This window comes from Ursus americanus, chromosome 14 (assembly GCF_024610735.1).
Source record: "Ursus americanus isolate L20-20 chromosome 14, mUrsAme1.1.p, whole genome shotgun sequence".
In the NCBI taxonomy this organism is placed as follows: Eukaryota; Metazoa; Chordata; class Mammalia; order Carnivora; family Ursidae; genus Ursus; species Ursus americanus.
In genome coordinates, this window is record NC_142140.1 from 51,241,888 (window position 1) to 51,264,071 (window position 22,184).

The following is a 22,184-nucleotide window of genomic DNA, read 5'->3' on the forward strand; positions in this document are numbered from 1 at the left end:
AACAGCGAACATAGGTTCTGACCTGGGGCGGTAGCATGCCAGGTCATCATTAAGACATCAAAAGTGAGGACAAGAGCCAGAACACCCCCTCACATACAGCCCAATAGATAGGCCACAGTGGCTGGTGGGGGGGACAAGTCACTTGGGAGACAAGCCCACAAAGAGCAACCCCAAAATATTTTTCTAATCCCCAAAGCGCCAGAAAATCAGTAGATATCCATACGCACAAAGTAAAAAACACAGGCACCCAGGGGGTGAGGCCCAGTTCAGCCAAACCTCCCTGCCACAGCCCCTCCGCCTGCTGGGACCCTCTTCTAATGCCAGCAACCCCTCGGCTCAAACATGCTTAAAATGGCGACGGCGGCCTGTGGGGCCGGCGTTTGTCGTGCTGTTTTCCACGGTGCCCTTGGTGCCAAGAAAAACCTATCATCAGAAATGCCATCAGCTATATTTATCTATCTCTCAGCCCCCCAGCCTCCTTCTCCCGTCTGCCAACCAGGCCCTGCGGAGCCCCCTCACCCAGTGGGCACACTTCCCTGTTGCTGACGCCCGTGACCACCTGCCCAAGCCTCACTCTCCAGCGCTCTGTTCCTGAGCCGTGGCAGTCAGGCCTCCACAACTGATGGGCTGCGGCTCTTCTTACTGCGTTGCCGGGATGCACCCACATGTACCCCAACAGGCGCCGGTCTGGGTGTCTGTAGTCCCAAACAGCTGGTGAGGGCAGCCCTCCATCTCCTTTCAGTTCAGCTCCCTGTCCTCAAAGTCCTCCGGGAGCCATGGGCCGTTTCCTCTGGGAGAGGCATCCATGGCCGCAGCATCTCACAAATCAGCCATCATGGAGAGATGAGAGGTACGGGGTGGGGTTTGGGGGGAGGGGAGTGAGAGAGCAAGCCTGGGAAGACAGGAGCTTGTCCCAGGCCTGTAGGCAACAGGACGCCAGGCAGCTGGGTAGACTTGTCACCTCCCCCCATTTCATTCCCTGACGGACAGTGGGGAGCCCCAGCCTGTATTTGAAGACACAGAATTTCCAAGGAATGTGCATGCTAGAAGGATCCTCACTCCCTTCTCATCCAAGAGGGAAACAGCAGAATCTGGGACACTAAAGGGAAAACGGCAAAGTCAAGGTTCAGGACTACTCAAATCCTACAGCCGTGCCGAGGCCTCTACTAAGGACATACGGGAAGTACAGGCTAACATGGGAATGTTCTTTGGTGCCAGGCATGTCAGACCTTTCCCAGCCCAAGCAGTGGGCTCTAACCTGACCCTTCCCACCCTGGGGCCTAGCACAGAATGTCTGAAGGTGAACCAACAACCATATCCTAAACCCCCACACTTCCCCCTCTTGCTTGTGGGGGCAGCCCCCACTTCCCGTGTCAGCCCTCTCCCCAGAAGACCGCCCACCGCCTCCAAGCCCCCAACTCAGGAAGGAGTTCCAGGGAACCAACCCCTCTGAGAATGAAGCAACCCAAATAAAAATTTTAAAACCCAGAAGCTCTTTCTCTCCAGCCCCCTCCCCCTCCACTGGCAAATGAAAACAAACAAGAAATCAAAGAGGCCTTTTGTGTGAGCACCGCGCTGACACGGCTGGGGCCTTTGAAAGGACTTCTGAATCGGACACTGAAGGATAAAATAACTGAAGCGTGGCAGCTCCTGAGACAGGGGTGGGGGGTGGGACCCGATGGGGCAAAGAGAGAAAGGGGTGGGGAGGGAGCCACCCTCTTCCTTGGGCAGAAAAGGGGATGCTTAGCTGGGCCCTGTCTGCACAGCTGCTGCAGGACACCAGAACAGAGGGGACCATGGCACGGCCCTCCGCCCCTCTGGCCCACCCTTCCCCGGCGCCCCAGGTCTCTGCAACACTAGAAAGTGGCAGAGCTGGGCCCTGCGTCCCTCTTCACAGCCCCTGGTGAAGCCTTAGCCTGTCTTCCCTCCCCTCCAGCATGGATCACTGCACATTCACGCCTATGGGACAGCGCCTTCTAGAAGTCATCATGAGGCCCTCACCCAAACCCTGCCAGTTGCATGCAGGAGTCTCTCATTCTTAGAAGGGCCTCATTCACAGTAGGTTCACCAAGTGTGTATTTCATGAATAAAGGAAATTCGACCACCCTACGACAGTGCCAAAAGTAAACTGAATCCTCAGGAAGTCCTTTTGCCTGTCGTTGTCTGAAGCCCAGCCCTCCTGCTGCAGAGTGGCCCTGTTTCCTCTGGGTGGGTGGTGGTGCACAGTTGGTCACCATGCTCAAGTGTCCAGGTCCCCTCCGGCTTATTCACAGCCCGCGCACTGCTGGTTCAAGCTCAGACAAGGGTAAGTCTTTTTTTCCCTTGAGCTACAGCTTCCAACTCAGCCAGCAGAGTGAGCACTCCACCAAGACCCCTGTGCATCACGGCCAGTGCAGACCCCTGACCGGCTGGGCAGATAGGCTATGGACAAAGGGGACAGGAGAAGATGGTCAAGGGAGTCCTAGAATGAGACCAAGCCAAAGGACTGGGTCTGGGCATTTCTGATCTCCTCTTTGGGGTCACATCCCCTCTTGAGGCTAGCCTGACCCCCCATCACCCCTCCATCCCACCAAGGAAGGCATCATCCCTTTCACATTAACAGAACACAGGTGGCCTATGTCAGCTTCACAGGTGCACAACCTGGACAGTCACACACACCCCATGCTTGGTTTTAATGCTCTCCCTGTTGTCACACTGCAGTCCCTAATCATTTTGAACTAGGAGCCCCACACTTTCATTTTGCACTGGGCCCCACAAATTATGTAGCTGGAAGGACCTGCAAATCCTGTGGCTACCATGGGATCTGGTAGTGCCTGGAGTTTCTGTGTTCCACACCAAATGCTCCAGTTTAAGAAGGCCTCCAGGGAGTGGTGACCAAAATGGCAAGGGTTTGAGGAGCTGCGTCTGGCGCGGGAGGGACTGGCAACGTTTGGCCTGGAGAAAGGACAGCCTCCTGGGGAGAAGGGTGGAAAGGAACCATGAGAGCAGGCTTCAGCATCTGAGAGGCTGACATGTTACAGAAAACTTAGCTTTCACCTGCGTCGTCCCTTACCAGAAATGAGACTGGCAGGTGAAGGTGATAGGGAGGCAGCCTTGGGCTCACGAAGTCCTAACAGCAGTGACTGCGGCAGCTGTGAGCCGCTGCCTGCCTGCTCTGTGCCCGTATGTATGTGTTAGCTGTTTTCATCCCTTTACCCATTCTCTGGGTTGGACGAACAGAAGAATTTTACGACCACAGTTGACCTTTGCACAACACTGATGTCTCCTCCAGGATGTTCTAAAAGGGACCTTACGTTGGGTTAAAAGATGATCTGTAGATCTTGCTCATCTTATGAATCTGGTTCCTGGGCCCTGCAGTCTCCACCAGCCCTGGCACCAGATGGTGCTGCCTCGAAGATGCAGACCGGTGGCATTTCTGGGCCTTGAAAAAGGAGGCCGTGGGTGAGGTGGCACAGGGGCCACGCTGGGGGTTAGTTGCCCAAGAGCAAGAGCGTGGCTGCTGTTCCTACGGCCCCTCCCATGCACTGCCACCAGAGCCACCAGATAGGCCGAGCGTCCAGTGAAGACCTAGGGGCATGGCTGGCATCGGCTGCATCTTGGTAGGGCTAACATGGCCGAACGATGCCCCCTACCACCAGGGAAGGACCCAGATGAGGAGTCCTCCCTTGGACCTGAAAACCAGTGCTCACTGCAAAGCCCTGAACTCTGAAGCCGAGAGCAAAAACCGGGGACTCTTATACCTGAGAAGGGTGACCGTGCACTTGAAAGAGTTCACTTAGACAATTCCTTAGGTGCTAATCCACATCCTGTGACAGGTAAGGTCCAGGCATCCCAGACCTGGAGGTGAAGAGGGAGGCAGAATCTCCTTTCAGAGCACTGCACTGAACAACCCAAGGGAGCACAGACTGTGGAGTCCAGACAGAGAAACCCTATAGGACAAATGACCCAGGTCCTTCAATAGCAACAACCCAAAATCTGTCAGAAAAGAAACCAAGATGGAGGAGGAGGACCACCTAGAGGTTGAGTCTTGAAAGAACTATCGACCCATTGCAATGTGTGCACCTGATTTTTTTTTTTTTTTTTTTTTTTTAGCTCTACGCCCAACATGGGGCTTGGACTCACGACCCCAAGATCAAGAGTCACATGCTCTACCGACTGAGCCAACCAGACGCCCTTGGGTGTACCTGATTCCGATTCTGATCCTGACCCAGACAAACAAAATTAGGAGACGAATAGGGAAATGTGAACACTGACTAGACTGACCATAGTAAAGAAACTGCTGATGATTTTTAGGTGTGACAGTGATATTGTGGTTATATTCTCCACAACTCCTTATCTTCAGAGATGTGCAGAGATATATTTACAGATGAAAAGCTACAATGTCTGGATTTTCTTCTAAACGACACAACGTAGGTGGGCAGTGGGGGGTATAGATGAGTCGAGACTCGCTTTAAGTTGGCAGACTTCTGGCACGGGTAAAGAGGGCTCCTTCTACATGTGAATTTCTCCATAATGAAAAAGCGGAGATAAAGGAAAGGACCACCACCCGAATATCTGGACTTCATGGGCCTCCACCATGGGCCTGTCGGAGGAATCTGACAGAGAGAAGCTGCCATTTCCATTCAGTAAAGCATTTTATTGCTTTCGGATTTTTTTTTTTAAATTTTTAAGCAATCTCTCCACCCAACGTGGGGCTCGAACTCACAACCCGAGATCAAGAGGCATATGCTCTACGGACGGAGCCAGCCAGACACCCCAGATTTTGCTATTTCCTAAGGCCAAAGCCTAGGTTAAGGTAGGTCTGAAGATACCAGTTCACCTTCAGGGCCCCGTGGAAGCTTTGTAAAGAGTCTAGCAGCACTTCCAGACCAGCTCAGCCATCCTTCCCCACACAAACAGAAGCCTCCTAGACCCACACTCCCAGCCTATCTCCGACCGCCTGCCTTAGGGCAACCTCTTTGGATGGAAGGACATCACCACGGATACATACCTCTTCCATGACAATGCTCTGACTCTGCTCTGCCTCAATGTCCCCTCCTAAATAGGACAGACACATGGCGCAATTCCTTCCCAGCAGAAAGGCTAACTTTCATGGAGGTCGTAACACACTCTGGGCGGTCTTTTGGACCCCGCACACTGGGAATAGAGCTCCCGACATCACACACACATGTCCTTGATTCCCTCCCCAACCATGGCTCCTCTTGAAACTTCAGGTGGGGCAAAACAAGAGCACGCGAGGGCCACGGATAACGACGGCAGGTGGAGGTAAAGCAGTGCCCCCATACTTAGCACTGTGTCAAATTCACTTGTCATCAAACCCGGCACCACCAGCTCAGCCCAGACTGGGATCTTCGGCCCAGTTTTAAGGGAAGAAAAGTACTTCTTTTAGAATCCACAGCAACTCTTGTCTGAGCCCTTGCACCTTAGCCCCCACTCCCAGGTTCCAGTGGGAGGAAGGAACAAGGGGCAGCCTGCTGAGGACGGCGGAGTGCATGGGCATGGAGAAGGCTATGCTACCACATTGATGCTATTTGGGGGATTAGCCAGGAGAAGACATTTTCTAGCAAACTGGGGTGGCTTGGGGAGAAAGCTGTGCCTGCTTCTCGCATTCTTGAGATCATCTACGCCAGGCCCACTGGTGGCCCGTGCTGCAACCACTCACCCCGCTAATGCAGTGAGGCACGTTTGAATTAAAGCAATTCCAGCAAGAAATCCTACCTTCGTTGAAACTATCTGGAGTCCAGGGAGCCGGAGTATAGATGAATTATTTAAAAATGTCCTCAGTTCTCCACTCAGCTTTTGTCAAGGAACTGGACCTCAGCCGGGACAGAAATGGCTGCGGCTGCATTCGATGGGGCATGAATTCACTCATATTCCTGGGCAAATGATCTCATTATAGCTGGGGGGGGGCGGGCGGGGATGCCTCCCTTCTCCGGACACCTGCCTGGTGAGTCCAGAAGCCAGGAGGCTGGCCACAAACGGTCTCCTTCATCACACACACTTCATCCTACCTCAGCCCCATGCTGGCAGCAGTCAAGAATTTGGCCTAAAATAAAAGAGGAAAGGGAAACAGCTCGGCTACAGGGATCTAGCTAGAGAGCAGGGTAAGAGGAAGCTAGAGAAAGATGAGTACTGATTTCCATCTTAGAGGCCCTAGTTCTGAAATCAGAAGGTACTGAATTCCCTTGCAGAAGATCTTTCTGACAGACACAAACTCAAGGCTCCAAGCTCCCCCGAAGCTACCTCCAACACCACCAGGCACACACCCTCCCCACTCTGACTTGCTGTGTAGACAGAGAATGAGAAGATAACTTCTCAAATTTTTCTTTAGTCTCATTTCCAGAAAGAAAAAGGACGAACAGAGGAGAGGACTGAGGGGTCATAACAGTCACACAGGGCCAGGTGCCAGCCTAGAGAGATTCATGAAGGGAGCAATGGCTTTGGGGCCAGGGCAAGGGTTGAGGGGGGGTTGTCCACTGCCTCCAACCAACCACCAAAGCCACCTCTCAGAATGAAAGAGAATGTGAATGAGTAAGGAGAGAGGCCTCCAACACCACCTTTTCTTCCCCAGAGTTGTCCAACATATAAATCCTTAGTGCTAATCCTAGTCAAGGTTACCTTCCTGACTCAATGCTAAAAGCTCCCCAAATTTCATCTCTGGATTAAGTCATACCACTCCTCCCAACTTCCCAAACAGGCAAGGGAGTGACCACAGCAGAAAAGTGAGTTGCTTTTCTTTTTTATGAATGAGCAGGAAGGAAGACACACACACACTTGCGGGAAAGAACATTCACCAGAGTTGAAGTTAAGCCACATTCTGTTACATTTGCATAAAGAGAGAAAGAAGGGAAACAAGAGGGAAAAAAATACCGGAATGGTGGAAAGGAAAAACACACACACACACATACACAGAGAAAAAGGTTTGGTAGCCCTCTCATTACAAGTTGGTTGGGCATAATGTAAACACACTTCTGCCTTGCTTAATCACAGAGTGCCGCCCGTTTAGGTTTCAAAGGCGGCAGTAAATTGGGCGTAGCTGAGTGGAGGCTAAAAATTAACCAGCCATCTCTGTTTCAATTTGTAAGAAAACAAAAGCGGAAAGAAATTATAAAAAGGGAAAGGGTAGGGGGGGCGGTGAAAGAACAGAGGAAGAGAATTGCACCACCCCGGCCCAAAATGCTGGTAAAACTGGAAAAGCAAAGAGGAGAACTGGAACCACTTTGGAACACAAAAAGAAAATGAAAATTTGCAGAGTTTTTGTATTGTTTGTTTCTCTCAGACCACCGCCGCAACGACGCCCCTCCCTGCCATGCCTGTGCTGGGGAGAGCCTCAGTGCTTCCCAGCAGAGGGGTAGGGGCTGTGGGCAGCCATCCTGGGGTCTCCCCACTGCAGCCGCACACCGCGGAAGGGAGAGCGCAAGGAATCTCCTGCGCCTTTTCACTTTCTATGAAGTCAAATGACTTTCCTACTCTTTGGCAGCCAAATCCCATCCACAACAGCTCCCGCCTGGGCATCTGGGCCCCAGAATCTGCTCGCTGCTGCCCTCACTCCTCTTTTCTATTCATTCTGGCTCCTAACCGGAGGTTTTACACACCCCTCTCTCCGCCGAACTGCTGCCCACCCCGCTTGTGCCAAATCCCGCTTTTCCCCAGGACTTGCGGGGAAGCCGCAGGAAAGCCAGCACCTGGCTCTGAATACTTCTTCTGAGTCATTTTAAATGTGAGCAACGAGTGATTTGTGTGTGTGTGTGGCAGTGTTCATCACCAACTCTCACTATTGTGGATAATTCTGGGGCAGCCTGGCCCCAGTCCTAAGACCTGCAGCGTCTTTTGGGTAAGACCGGTCCTCCAAAGATGGAGATGCATGACAATCCAGTAGATACCGTGGCAAGGGAGCGCAGGAGGAAGAATGGAGAAGGTGGAGGGAAATAGAAGAGGGGAAAGGGGAACATCACGCAGGCTGCAGCCCAGGGCAGGACAGGCCCGCTAGTTAGGCCCATTGCTTGGATCCTTTGGAAAGAAGAGGAACCATACACAAAACAAATGCCGGCAAGTAAAATAAAATGGGGAGGGGGGTTGAGAGTGACCTACCTGGAGTGTGGACAAAGTAAGCCAGATAAAGATCCAGTTCTTTGATTGTGACTCCAATGTGATGTGGCTGGACGCAGAGACCGGGGTTCGAGCACTGGGGCGACTTGTAGAGCCGCTCCCCATCAGTACTTTCCAGGGGGATCCCCTTAAACAAAATCACCATGACCAGGTCCAGCCGCCACACCTTGTCGGCCTGGCGCAGGCAGTCAATCCGCCGGATCTTGCCCTTCTGGTCGGGGTTGGAGAGCACGCAGCAGGGGGGCTTCTTGCCCGTGATGGTCAGCACAAAGTCCTCTCGGAACTCAGGCCGGATGTCTTTGCGCAGCTTGGCCAGCAGCCGGGATGCCCACTTCTGCTTGATCTCGGGCTTCTCGCCCAGCAACTCGTCCTTCACCGCCCGCTCCTCGTCTTTCGACATCCGCTTCTCGTGCTTCTTGAAGTACTTGCGCTTCCGCGCCTGCAGGTTGAACCAGGTGTAGGAGAAGGCGCGGACGTGAGGCAGCAGCGCCTCGATGAACGGGTGGAACTCATCCTGCAGGCGGCAAGCCGGGAGCATGCGGGGCGAGGGAGGACGGGAGGAGGGGAAGACGGGGTGAGGGGAAAAGAGAAAAGGAGAAAAGAAGCGTTAGAAGAGGGGCACAAGAAAAATCGCCTCCTCCTCCTCCTCCCCCCTCCCACGACAATTTTCTCTCGTGATTGTTCTACAGAAGTGTGGTCTGGAGCCACCACCAGCCTCGCCAGCCGCTTGCTCCCATCTCAGCCTCGGCAGCCAGACAGAGGCACCCAGCGCCTGAGCACACACCTATTCTCTCTCTCTCCCTCACTCACTCACACACACGCGCGCACAGACAACGTTGCGGTCCACACACACACGCTGCTGGTATCCCCGCCAGGCTCTGTCGCGCCCATGACATCTCCATGTTCTATCGCTGCCGCAAACTCCTGTCAGCTCGCCCCGGCGCGGAGTCCGGTCTGCACCGACTCCCGGGCACGCACAGGCGAGGCGTGCGGGGGCCGCCTCGTGTCCCGACACCGGTCGGGTTTTGGCCACCCCCAAAAAGAGAGAACATGACATCCAGGAGCCAGCGAGGAACCGGATTTGGGTTTCCCCTCCCCAAGCTGTTTTCATTCTCTTTTCTCCTGCTCCAATTGGAACATCCACCCCAGCATTTTTTAAAATCAGATCTAAATCCTAAATGTGATTTCAGCTTTGTTACCGACACCGATACTAATGTTAATCACAGTAATAAGGAACAAAACACTTCTTGTTAGCACAAATAAGGTGGTTGCCTCGGCCACATTAGGGTTAAAAGCTACGTGGGGCGTCCTGCAGCCCCTTCCCCACTGACCCCTTCACCCTCTTTCCCACTCAGTCAGGTGACAGAGGGTTGGGCTCCCGTTTTTTGTTTTTGTTTTTTGTTTTTTTTTTTTTGCTTGTTTGCTTGTTTGAAGTTTAAATAATAATTGATTTCTGTTTACAAAAATAAAACTGGAAAAAATTAAATAATTACCATTGATCTGAAGCACCCGGCAAAGCCCAACGCCCGATTCTGAGCTTCTGGACTCAACAGAGTTGTGAGTTGGGGGCGGGTGGGGGGAGGGGGAGGGGGAGGAGCAGGGGAGGAAGGTAAATGTTTTAAAGGGGGTTATTATTGGTGTTCTGGGGAATAGGGGCCGGGCTTGGGTGGATTCTCAAACCCTTCCCCCTCCTCCCCCCTCCACGCTCCATTGCACAGAAGGGGGAAATTAATATTTTTTTTGAAAAGGAGCAAAAAGAAAGAAAGGTCAGGGATAGCAAGCAGAGAGAGGGAGCGAGCCGGTTGCCACACACGCCAGGTAAACAAAAGCCAACAAAAAAATGTTCAATTTCGCCTCCTGTGCATCCTCTTTCAGTTTAAAAGAGAGAGAGAGAGAGAAGGAAAATATGCAAAATTTAAAAATCAAAACCTACCTCCCAATCACCACCCCCAACACACAGCACACCCTACCCCACCCCCACCCCACCCCACCCCCCGTGCAAAACAAAACAAAAACAAAAACCAGGAGGGGGAAAGCGGCAGCTGAAGAAAAAGGCTTTCGGCTTTGGCAGCGGCACAGGGGTGTAAACTTCGCGCTGCCTCCCTCCGCCTCTGAGCCTGATCGCAGGCAAAGGGGGAGCTCGCAGATTCCCGGGGAAGAGGACGAGTTCGGACCGGCTGCAGACCGTCGCTGGCAGACGCGTGCAAAAGAGAGAGAGCGAGTAAGGGAGGGAGGAAGGAAAGAAGAGAGAGAGGGAGAGAGCGAGGGAGGACGTGGATGGGATGGTGCTGTGTGTGTGTGTGTGTGTGCGCGCGCGCGCGAGTGTGCGAGTGCGTGTGTGTGTGTGTGTGTGTGCTGGTTGGGTTTTGGATTTTTTTTTTTTTTTTTGCTTTTCTCTCTCAAACTCCCTCTCTCTCCCCTTTCATGCTCAATCCCCATCCATTTGCCTGTGCCAAAGCCAGTAAAAAGGGGGGGGAGGAAGAGAGAGAGAGAGAGACAGAGAGAAGGATCCACCTATTTGGCAATGAGACATCCTCGAGCAGCCAATGGCTGTGTCCAAGGGGAGGAGGGAACCGGGCGAGCCGGGAGGGTGGGGAGAGCCCCCGGCAGTTGGAGACCAAAAACAATTTGCCCAATCGACAAGTTCACGTCTAATGAACAAGCAAAGTCCAGCAGTTATGAATTTTTCATTCCAGGCTCCCACTCGGGTCCATTTGGCAGCAGCCAGCCAGCAAATTTGGAGGGGGGGCCTGTAGAGCTGGGGGGACTAGGATTGAGGAAGACACGGATTTTTTTCCTCTTTTTTTTAAGCCAGAAAAAGAAATAAATAAAGGCCTGGCTCGGGCGGGCGCCCCAGAAGGCCTTGGGGAGAGCAGCTGCGCCTTCTCTGTGTTTTGGTTTCAGTCTCTTTCTCTCAGGCCCTCACACTCTCTTTCTGGTTCTATTTCTTTTTTTATTTATGGAGCGCACAGGGGCGAGTGGAAGTTTTCCTCCCTGGCCATACACGCGAGCCTGCGGTGCTATGAATAGAAAGAGAAGAAAGAGAGCTCGGAAAGTGTCGATGCCAGCAGCACTTCCAGGGCAGGGACCTGGCGCCCAGGGTGCGGCCACCCCTTCCTCCCCGGGCCTGGCTGCCGCTGGCAGGAGCACTCCCAGACGAGGCGCACCCCCACCCCCAGGCCCCCAGCGAGCTCGACCGCCTCCCTCAGCCCACACCCAGCCACGCACGCTCCATTAGCGGTGACGAGGGATGCCAACGCAATGCAGCTCGGCTCGAGAAACTGCAACAGTTTATTAAAATAGCCTCCTGTCACAGCACTCCGCTGACAAGCACTACATGCAGCCACAAACACAACAGCCAATCCCAGGGAGAAGTGACAAAGGCAGGAAGATGGACACTACTTCCGAACAGTCAGAGTCTTACGAGGCCTCCCCCCAACCCCCAGACACTTCATTCTTTGCTTTCTCCAGCTTTCCCCTCTCCACTTGATCCGCGTTTAGTGTTTCTTGGTTGGAGGAGGGGCAACACTCACCTAGCCCCCAATTCAATTCAGACTAAAGGGCCCGAACCCCTACGGAGGAGCAAGGTGCAAGAGTGTACAAAAAGAAACCGATCTGAAAGGGAGAAAGCGAAGACAGGAAACAACAAAACGGAAAGGAAAGGGCTCTAGCAGGAAAAGCGGGACAAGTTTGGGGAAACCAAGTCATAGGGAAGAGGCCTCCCTCCCAGCCAAGTGGGAGGGTGAGCGCAGGACAGGGAAGCCTGCGGTGAGTGCCATCTCCACAAGGTTCTCTCTGTGAGGGGCTACTGCGCAGCCTGCCTCAGGCCTTGGAGAAGCTATAAGGAGGAGACAGTTATTAAAAGAAGGGCAGAGACCTCCAACAGACAGGGAGAGGCTGATCCCGCTCGGAACTGTGTCCCTACAGCTGCCCTCTCCCCAGGCGAGGCTCAGCCCTCAGCTGGCATGGGGGGAAAAGGTCACTGCTCACTTGTGCCCCTTTCTTCCCCATCTGAAACCCTGTGCTCCGTGGCCTTTATGCTGGCAGAAAGGTTCCCGGAAGAGCGCCTGGGGTGTGCCAAAACAAAACATGCAGCCCTGGGCTGGCGCTGAACCCTGACAATGGGAAAGGTGCTGGCCAGCACCTGGGACCCCGGTCCAGGTCCTGAATGGTCTGAAGTGAGCTCACAGCTGACCCCAAGAGAAACAGAGGTGAGCAAGCAGGAGGCAGGTGTCATTGCCGACAGGCCTCTTAGAGTGGCGTTCAATAATTAACATCATGTTAATAACCAGCTTCAGTCCAATTAGCCAAAGATGTTAACTGAGTGACATAAGATACCAAACCCTGCCTCTCCACCTTGAGAGAAGCAATCTTACTTCCTAGAGTCAAGATGAGGTGGTAGAAACCAGAAGTGAGTTTATATTTGGCACATGGGTGTTTTTCTGGCATTTTGATTTATACTAAATATTAGACACGGAACAGAAAATGGCCAACATGGGCCTCCTGGAGAATTCTGGCATATTCTGTCTCACAGACCACAGTGCCGGGTGGAAGAGATGCACTAAACATGGGTTGATTCTGAAACCGGTGGTACAACTGGGTGGGTGGTGGGGAGACGGCGGATGGGAAGATCCATGTGGAAGTTAAGGAAACAGGACAAGATCGTGATTCACTCCGGGATGGAGGGAGGGGTCAAAGGTCGAGGGAGTGGCAGAGAGATTGGACACAGAAGTGGCCCAGAAAGGCCAGTAGAGTTTCTCAATAGAGCCTCAGGGATCCACACAGAGCCCAGTGCGCCCCCTCAATGCTCCCTTAACAGGAGGAGCAACAGGCCCTTCCCAGGATAGTAACACGGAAGGAGAACAATCGTCAATTGTCCTTCTCCTGCCAGTTGTTGTAACCTTGAAGGTGGGCAGAGTGGATTCCCAGGGAGCACTCTCCCCTCACCCTGTTCCCACAGGGGCCACTGTCTAGGGTGTGTGGGGGAGTTTTCTGGAAGAGTGGCCTCAGGCCAGGGTATTCCTAAGGCTTGGAGAGGGAGGGGAGAAGGTATCTCTCTTCTTCGGGCACACACAGAGAGAAATCACTCAGGTTCCATGAGAAACACTTGGTTTGCCCCCACCGCTGCAGCCTCCTCCTCCTCCATGCTACTGGTGGTGGCTCTAGGCCCTGGACACGCCCCTCAGGAGTCCCAGACAAAAGGGGACTGTCCCCCTTTTGTTAAGAGAGTGGAGGCTCTGTTGGAAGATTACCTGTCCCAGACCCAGCCTCCTTCCCTTCTCCCCTCGCGCCTGGGCTCAGGGCTCAGAGGCTCTGCACCCTGCACACGGACAAGAGCCAAGACAAAAAACCTTCAGACAATTCAAGGCTTCTCCAAGGGCTGAGTCACCCACAAGTGCAAGGGTTCAGGGGATAGAGGAAGCAAGGGGACAGGCAGGCCTCTGAGGAGAGGGGAGGAGATAAGAGAATGAGAGAAAAAAACCAAGGTGAGGGAGAGGAAGCCAGTGATGCTGGTGAGAGCCAGGAGCAAAAAAGAAAACTAAAGACAAGGAGGGAAAATAAAGGAAAAGCAGGCAATTTTGGGGGAAAGGTATTTTCTTCACTTAAAAGAAAAATCGAGAAGCCAGAGCTAAGACTTTAAAAATTAACATGGGCTTTTTGGTTTGTGGAAAGGAATCTTTCTGCCTTTGCAAGAGTAAGGCCTCTCTTATTGTCAAGTATATAGAATTTGATTTTTTTTAAAGCAACAGTTTTCACTGAAACGTTTCAGAAATACCCATGCCAGTTTCAGCCATCACTAGGAATAATGTGCCTCCAAAAGAAAAAAACTGATCGGACCACAGAAAAAGAGGAAAAGAACGAGATAGAGAAAAAGAGAGAAAGAAGAAAGCCAAACCTGAAGAGAGAAAGCCAAGTTGGGCCCAAAACTGCCAAAGAAAGAAAGACAAAGATGGAGAAAAGACAGGGCCGAAAAGAAAAAAGAAAAGAAAAGAAAAAAGAGAAAAACAAGGAACAAGGACAAAAGACAAGGGCTCTAGGTCAGGGGCAAAAAAAGAAAAACTAGCTAAGGAAAATAACTGCTTCTATCGCAAGAAAGTAAAATGTGTGGTTTTCCAAAACTCCACAAAACAAATGAAGCCTTGTGGATTATTTAAGGGAAAACAGGAAAATTCATACATAACCTCACTCAGTATTCAAAAGTCTTCAAGGAAACAAAACAATTTTCCCAGCCTGAGACAGGTTTCAAAAGTGACCCATACCTGCCAACAATGAAACATCTAGAAGCATAAGAAGTTATATCTTTAAAGACAAGGCCGCTGTTTGAACGTTTCCTTATCTTTACAAAAATCTTATTTGTCCACATCCCACTTGCTTTAAGACCCAAATTTATCCTCTCAGACCCTGGACACACACATATTATATATATATATTTTTTCATGCTAATTTGGGTAACTATACACAGTGAGTGCAAATAACTAATAAAACCTTCACAGGACTAACCAGACATTTCAGTATCCATTTTACTACTGCCTATCTGCAGCCTGGGTGAAAAAGGAAGCAGGAAATTTTAAAAAGCCACAAACAGAGCCCTGATTAGTCTGCCCAATTCCTGGGATTTTATAATTCACTCTTGGACGGAACAGAAAGAGGTCAACTTTGTATCCCCAACATCTCCCATCTTGTCCCACAGAAGGGACACAAGAAGGAAAGAAGAAGGCAGTGTCTGGGTTTTGGGGCAGAGATGGAAAGAGAACTGTAGGAAGCAAAACGAAGGGGCCAGCCTGCTTATCCTAGAGGTAGGTGGGGCCTCCCCTCTCTGGGGGGGGGGGGAGGCGGGAAGGGGCTCTGCAGCCAGAGTAAAATCATCCAAGAATCTGGAAATGCCAGGCATGGAAACCAGAAAATGCGCATTGCGAGGAGGCTCAGAGAATTTGGACAAAGCGGGTTTTTGGCTGACTTGGGCCTGTTTTCCTCTGCTCAGGAAAAGGCAGCCCCACACGATTTTTCTAGCGTCCTCGCCTTGCTGAATGGAATTGCCCCACACCCCCATGCTGGGTCTAGGACACGGCCTGCATCAGAACCAGGCCGCACATTCCTCTCCTGTAAAACCGCCTCCCTTTCCCTTCTTTTTCTCCTCCTGTCTACAAAGTGGGAGCGGTGGCCTGGGATCGGGCCAACAGGCAGCCTCGTTCTGGCTCCAAACACTACCCTGCTCCAGGCACATCTCCCCTCACCCTCCTGGCACCAAATAAAATAGGGTAGGAATATAGGTATTGGGAAGACCATCTATTCTCTCTACTGCCTCTGGAAATTTATTTCATCCTCTACAGAGACTAGAAAACAAAACCCCTAGTCCTTTAATTCACTATTTAGCTTGAAACTTCCTTGTGTCACCAAATAGAAATAAAAGCCGGGAAGGCCAGAGCCCTGTCCTCCAGCTGGAAGGCTATGTGGGGATCCTCCGCGGGGCGCACAAGACAGAGGACAACCAAGGGCTTCGAGGGACAAGAGCCGTGCAGAGCCTGAGTCTCACCCACCTGGTGCGACTGGAAAGTGTCACTCCATGATGACCAAGGCCCCTGGAAGAAGGAAGAACCCCACAAGCCAGCTTCACAACTTTCTGCAAGAACTGAAAAACTGACAAAAGGCACGGCAAGGGGAAACCAGCCCGTGAAGATGAGGTCGATGCGGGTCGCTATAAAAATACCCAGAGGGGAAGAGAGAAGAGAGAGAAGGCCGGGAGCAAATGGCAAAATGTTGAATATTTGCCCGAGGCCAGCAGTAACTCCCGACCCCACAAAAGGCTTGGGGATCCTTCAAAGAAGATGTTCCTCTCCCTCCCCTGCACCTCTGAGACTCCTCTTGTGACCTTCCCAGGCCCTCATCAAGAGCTCCGTCAGGATCCATTTTGACACCCTACCTGAGCAATCCCCCCTCCCCACCGCAAGACAGAGGGCATTAGGGCAAGAGGAGAGTATCTCTGAATCCTGAACCTGGGTCTTCTCCACCGGTCTGCACTCCTCGAACCCTTGGCCCACAGAGAGCCTATTTCTTACAGTTGCTGCGGCAACAGGCAGTGGGGGGGGGGGTGTTGCAGAAAGCAAGGTGGCCAGGATAGGAACAGCCTGAGATTTTCATTGCTTGAGGGCTCAGGGGAGCTGGGCCGGCCCTGTCTGGGCAAGCGGCTTCCCCAAAATGTACAATTTGAGGAGTTGGAAGGAAGACATTTTTCAATCCCTCAAAATGTATTGCGCCCCCCCCAACTAATTTATTATCAGGATCATGGCCAAGAAAACCCGAGAATCCTCATTCCCCTGGTGTCTAGCCCCTGCGGAGGCTGGCACCAGGGTGCCGGGAGCTCGGGACCTGACCACCCCTCGGCCACAATCCGTCCCTCTCCGGCTCCCTTTCTTTCTCACCCTCTCTCCCCCTCTGTGTCCTCCAGCTCCAACACAAACTGTTTGCACGGGAAGTCTCCCTCTATGACCCGATTCAGCACACACAAGAGAAAACTGTGGGCGACAGACCCAACGTCCTAACGAACTTGAGTTAATTAATGCTAAGGAAGAAAAGAGGCGCCCTCGCTCTGTTGAATCACGGTTCACTAGCCCTTTCAGTTTGCTGTGGGTGGAGGAAAAAAAAAAGAGGCTTTTTGGTTCAAATATTTTTGGGGGGCGAAGGGAAAACAAAAACACCGCAGAAGGGCCGCGGAGGGTGAAGCTGTAGTACCTGCCCAGAGGAGCAGAGGCGAGGGCAGCCGAGAGCGTCCTCCCAGAAAGCTTCTCGCCTAAACAGTCCTGGGAAGGCCGAGAAGGGGAAAGAAAAGGGAAGGGATTATCAGTCGATGGCCAGCCTGTTCAAATAAACTGCTCAAAAAATTATACTGTCAGACTATGAGATACATATATATATATATATATGTATATTTTTTTAAAGCCCAAACCCAACAACTCAATTTGAACAGAGCCATGAAGATGTTTTAACAGAGCAGAAAACCGAAATATGGATGGCACGCATACAAAAATTTAAGTGTGCAGAAAAAAAGAAGAGGTGGCAATGGGGGGGGCAGGGAGAACAGCTGCAATATTACTTTCCAGATGTTGACAGCAAAATGTAATTGGCAAGTAACTTCTTCCTTACCACTTTTCATCCTTTGGTCCTGAGATGTTAAAAATCCTACAGCTAGACCTGAGTCTGAAGGCAGTTTCCTGGCGCTCCGTACACACGTGGATGGGTCTGGAAGCCTCGTGGGCCACACGCCTGCGAGCTTTTTTATCAGCCCACTAATTTTTACAAGCCCTCCCACCATTCTTTAGCGGGAGACCTAAGCAAAGCAGGCTGGAGGACATTCTTATTTAAATCATCATTTATTATCATTATTATTTTGTTAGGGAAGGCCTTTTCTTCTGAGGCTGGGTCTTCCTTTTTTTTTTTTTTTAAATAAACTTTTAACTGAAATGTGTAAAAGGAAGAGCAGAAGATCGCACACGTCTAAGTCTGGCGCTCGACACGTTTTCACAAAGTGAACACACCTGTGTAAGCCCTCCCAGATTAAGAAATAGAACATTTTCAGCACTGCTGAACAGGCCTTTAGTTTTTAAGTTACAGAGTTCTCATAGTTTACATGCCTTAGAAACAGCTCCTGCCGCTACCAGTAACGTCAAACGGGAGCACCTATGTATACACATGTGTTAACAGAGCAGCATGCACTACTCATGTGACCACAAAAAAATATGCAGTGAAAAGAAGCCCCTCGAGTCCTCACTGCTGCAGAGGGGTTTCGCGCCTGTCTCTGTCTCTGTCTCTCTGTGCCTGCCCAGCTCTGATCCCATCAACAGGGCAACCAACTGTGCAGCGGGGTTAGCAGACCAGCAGGGCGTGTGTGTGGTGGACAAACAGGGCCCACCGAGCTGAAAGCCAAACAGTCATAGCGACTGAGGGGAGTAAGAGACCCTCCGTTCACCCTGCCCATAGGCAGAGACTGGGGGGCCTCAGGGGTGTGGGGAGTAATGGGGAAAAAGTGGCTCTGCAGAGCCGGGGATTCCTGAAGGGTAAATTATCACCCATCCAGGCAGGCTGCCCTCATTCCAGTCCCCAAGTCTATCAGGGAAAGGAGTGAGTGGGTCCTGGGGCAGAGCTGCGGAGGGAAGGGAGGCCCAACCCTGCTGCATCTGCCTCCCCCTTCCCTGGCTCCAGCCCCAGCTGGCTCCCCCCTCACTTTCACTCGCACTAAATTTACTTTATAATTTTAAAATTAAATTTTAAAAAAAGCAGGAAAGAGAAAGCACTGAAGGCAAAGTACCTCCCACAATATCTCTCCAAGTGGGGGGGTTCTGCTTATGTAAAAAGACAAAATGCAAGGGATCGCGGAAAAGTCTAAGCACCAAATAACAAGGAAAATAAAAGAGAAACACATTTAATTAAAAACACCTGAAGCAAATAAAGAACTCCTTTGCAACTCGAAGCAGTACCTGTGGGCACAAGTCCCTACCTCCATTTCTTGCCCACTTTTCCCTTTCCTCTCTCACAGGGAGCTGCGACTTCCCCAAGCATTACAGAAACCCCTTTCCTTTCTGAGCCCCTCCACCCCACCACTGGGGAAGGGCCAGGGCAGCCACTTAGCCTCCCACCAGCCTGAAGCAAACCTCTGCAGCCCTGAAGAAGCACCCTTTCCTCGATTCCCACACCTCCCCAGGCCGTGCCCATCACTGGCCCCGTACTCCGCTCTCCCACCTCAAATCTAGGCCCTGTAGGTGGTAGCAGCACTGTTCTGGGGCTGGACGCCAGGCCCAGCCCAAGTGGGCAGCTCTCTCCCCTACCACGGTACCGGGCTGCCAAGTCGGGCTCAAGGACCGAATTTTCACTTCCTATTGCATATGGGGCCGAGAAGAAAGAACTGTTCAGCTTGATTTTTAAATATGACAAGGGATCTGAGCCCTCTAATCCTGCGATCTTTAGAAATACGTGATTCTTATTTTGGGGGGGGATGTAGGATAGGCATCAAGACTCTGCCTCTGAGACCCCACACCCCCCACCCGGTTTGACTTTCCCACCAGCCCGCCGCCTGGGAAACGCGCCCTCGGCTGGCACAGGGGTACCAGAGCCCGGCTCCTTTCTTCCTTTCTTTCTTTTTTAAATCGCTCTAGCGCAAACCAGGCAGTGGGTCAGGGCCCAGAGGCGGGGGAGGGAAGAGGAGAGGGTTGTCTCTGAAAAAGGGGAAAAAAGGAAAGCGAGGCTCCAACTCCGGGAGAAGAACGGCTGCCGCAAGTTTCCCGGCTTGTGCCAGTTTGGGGATTTGCGAATCAGACCGGAGCGGAGGGAAAGGCGGGCGAGAAAAAAAGCCCGCATTAAAACTAACCAGCTCTGCCTAAAAGCACGCTTTTCACCCTTAAATAAGACAATGACGAGGGGAGAGAAGAGACGAGTTATTTCTCACTCTTTAATTATTCCAATGCTTAGCATTATTTAAAAAAAAAAAAACCACACACATTAGCCAATGATACATTCTAACCCTCAACAAAGCTGGTATTTTTCTCTGATTACAGACTTTGCCGCGGCAAACCCGGGCTCCGACGACAGAGGCAGCGCAGAAGCGCGCTCCTAAATGAGACACAATTTTATTAAAATCATAATAATTCCTTGCATTTCTATAGCGCCTTTTCAGCAGCAGAGATCCCAGGTGCCCCATGCCCGGTTCTACGAGGGAACTGGCGACCAAAAAGCTCAGTCGTGAGGCAGGCGAAGCTCGCCAGCTCCACAGAGTACCACCGGCATGTATTTTTCTTTCTTTTTTTTAACAGCCCGTTTCCATCAGCCTCTGTCTCACGCTAAAAAAAAAAAAAAAGTAATAAAACTCCTTTAAATTAAAATAAATTTTTTTAAAGGAGAGGGAAAAGATGACCTGAAATATAAGGGGAGAGGGGAGCCAAGTGTGGTCTGGGAGCCTGGGGTCCGGGGGGTGCTGCTGGGATGGGCTGCCTCTGGGTTCAGGGTGCAGGGTCAGCCGCTGCCTGGGTCACCTCCCCAGGCGCAGTTGGAGTAGGCTGAGTCATCTGCACGTGGAAAAGGAAAAGGACCTAACACCACCAAAGCGCATTTAAGTAATTTGGACGATAAGAAGTCGGGTTAATGACTGGTTTCCGAGGGGCGGGCGGGAGGCCCCCGGGGCGCTTTCACTGAATACTGGGGTGCTGCATGAGCTCCGGAGGGGTGGCTGGGTAGCTTCATCCGGACACCAGCCTCCTCCAACAGGTTAAGTCGGGCCCACTCCTTACACACGTTCCTTTCCCACTTTTCCATCCTTTCCCCCTTGGCCCGCCGAGGTAATGCTGCAGACTGGCTGGCAGCAGTGGGGCAGGGGGGCTTAGCACCCCAGATTAAGAAGTCATCCGTGAGAGGAAAAGCAGTGTTGATCAGAGGGGACCTGGGGGAAAATCTTTTTTCCCAGTTCTTGGAGACTGCGCAACTCCCGCGGCCTGAAGGCAGGGGAGAGGGGAAGGGAAAGCACATTTTCTGCCACTTAGTCACATTTCTTCCCCGTGCTTGCTGGAGGCCAAACGCCCCCAAACCCAGCCAACCCTCGAAACAAACAAAAATCTCCCCTGCTAAATTTCCCCTCCCTTATTCCCCCAAAAGAGGCGGCGGCTTGGGGAGAAATGGGGCGGCTCTTCCGAGGCCTGGGGTCTGGAGGCCTCGACCGCAGCGCACGACGGGGGCAGAAAAGGGACTCTCTCCAGATCGGTGCCCCAAGGTTGCCCGCAGATTCTGGGGCATTTAACCCCAAAAGTCCTCCGCGCGACTAAAGAATAACAGGAATTATCAACATCGCGTTCATTCCAAAGCCCTCGCGCGCATTATCCCCTGTCGGGTATCCGGATGGGCACGAAAGAGGGAACTTAGGCAAAGGCGGCCCGCAGCCCCACCCGGAGCGCCTGGGGACCCAACCAGCTTACAGGCCAAAACGCCGCCATTTGAGCCCCTTCTGGCAGCGGCCTCTGCCGCTGCAAATGGCGAGGGCCCCAGAACGCGAACCCGGCAGGCCCTCGACGCCACGCGGGGTCACTTTTGGGTTGTCGCCGCCAGGGGTTAGGCCGCGCCCGGGTAGAAGGGAGCGCCGCCCGCTCCGTGCGAGGGAGGGGAGGCAAGGGCCCCGCAGGGACGCGGCCTAAGGGTCCGCAGGGGCGTCATTCTTTGCCTCGGCTCCTTCCCACCTGTTCCCGGTTTCCCCTCACCTGCCCGCGGGGGCAGTGGTCCTCACTCCTCGCTCAACGCCTGGCGCGGTTCCGCCCAAGTGACCCAACAGTCATGTGCACAGGCGCTTCTCGCACGACGGCTTCCCGCGCGACGGCTTCCCGCCTTTTTGCCTCCGGCGCACGCGCACGCCGGACTTTGCGCACGGCCGCTCAGGGCCAACCGCGCTCTGGCGCCCCGGGGCCAGGGTCATCCGGCACCGTCCAGGGGTATGTTGTCGTTGTCGTTTCCACCCCGTGGTGTGCGGTGCAGGTGACCGTGCTGTCAGCACCCGTGTCCTGCCGTGTGGAAAGAACAGAGCCCTCCCTCTGCCTGAGCCCAGGGGAGGCCTCCCCACGACCTCCACCCACCTGTGCCCCCCACCCCACCCCGGGCGAGAGCTAATTACAGCAGGTCCGAGAATGCCACTCACGAAAAGAACACCTTGGAGGCGACAATGAAAGGAGTTCGTAGGCGGTGGGCACCTGGCAAGGGGCATATGCTGGGGCTAGTGCATGGCTACTGCTGGCGCTAGAAATGTGCCCCCCACATTTCTGCCGGGGTTTGCAAAGGCACACGACGCGATGCGCCGGCTTATGGTGAGGGGGCAGGATATCTTCAGGGCGATGCGGGAGGCGGCCTGGTTGGGGCATCAAAGCGCTACCGTTGGGCAGTGGGACCATCTAGGGAGTCCTGAGACAACCCCCGCCTCACCTCTGCTCAGCAATGCGCTTCTATTTTAAGATCCCTCCCACCCCTCCAAAATCCACCCACTCGCTCTTGAGGTCCCTGGTGCGCAAGGGAAATCTGCCTCCGCCCCAGGCGCACCTGAGGGGAAGGCCAGG

General features: G+C 52.7%; 1 protein-coding gene across 9 annotated transcripts in view; it reads right to left on the minus strand.

Annotated features, from left to right (window-relative positions):
• The window catches only part of NFIX (nuclear factor I X), a 94,739-nt gene that overhangs the window by 58,116 nt on the left and 14,439 nt on the right, over positions 1-22,184 (minus strand). Inside the window, exons 1-2 of one of the 9 annotated variants that reach the window (XM_045774509.2) lie at positions 10,132-10,320; positions 8,092-8,623 (exon numbers count right to left, since the gene is read on the minus strand). In XM_045774509.2, the coding sequence (XP_045630465.1) occupies positions 8,092-8,509 (418 nt within the window). In that variant the 5' untranslated portion in view covers positions 8,510-8,623; positions 10,132-10,320. Of the gene's footprint in view, positions 1-8,091; positions 8,663-9,602; positions 10,020-10,042; positions 10,065-10,131; positions 10,321-22,184 lie in introns of those variants that run through there. The other 8 variants (XM_087867235.1, XM_087867233.1, XM_087867234.1 and 5 more) reach the window with 8 other exon arrangements.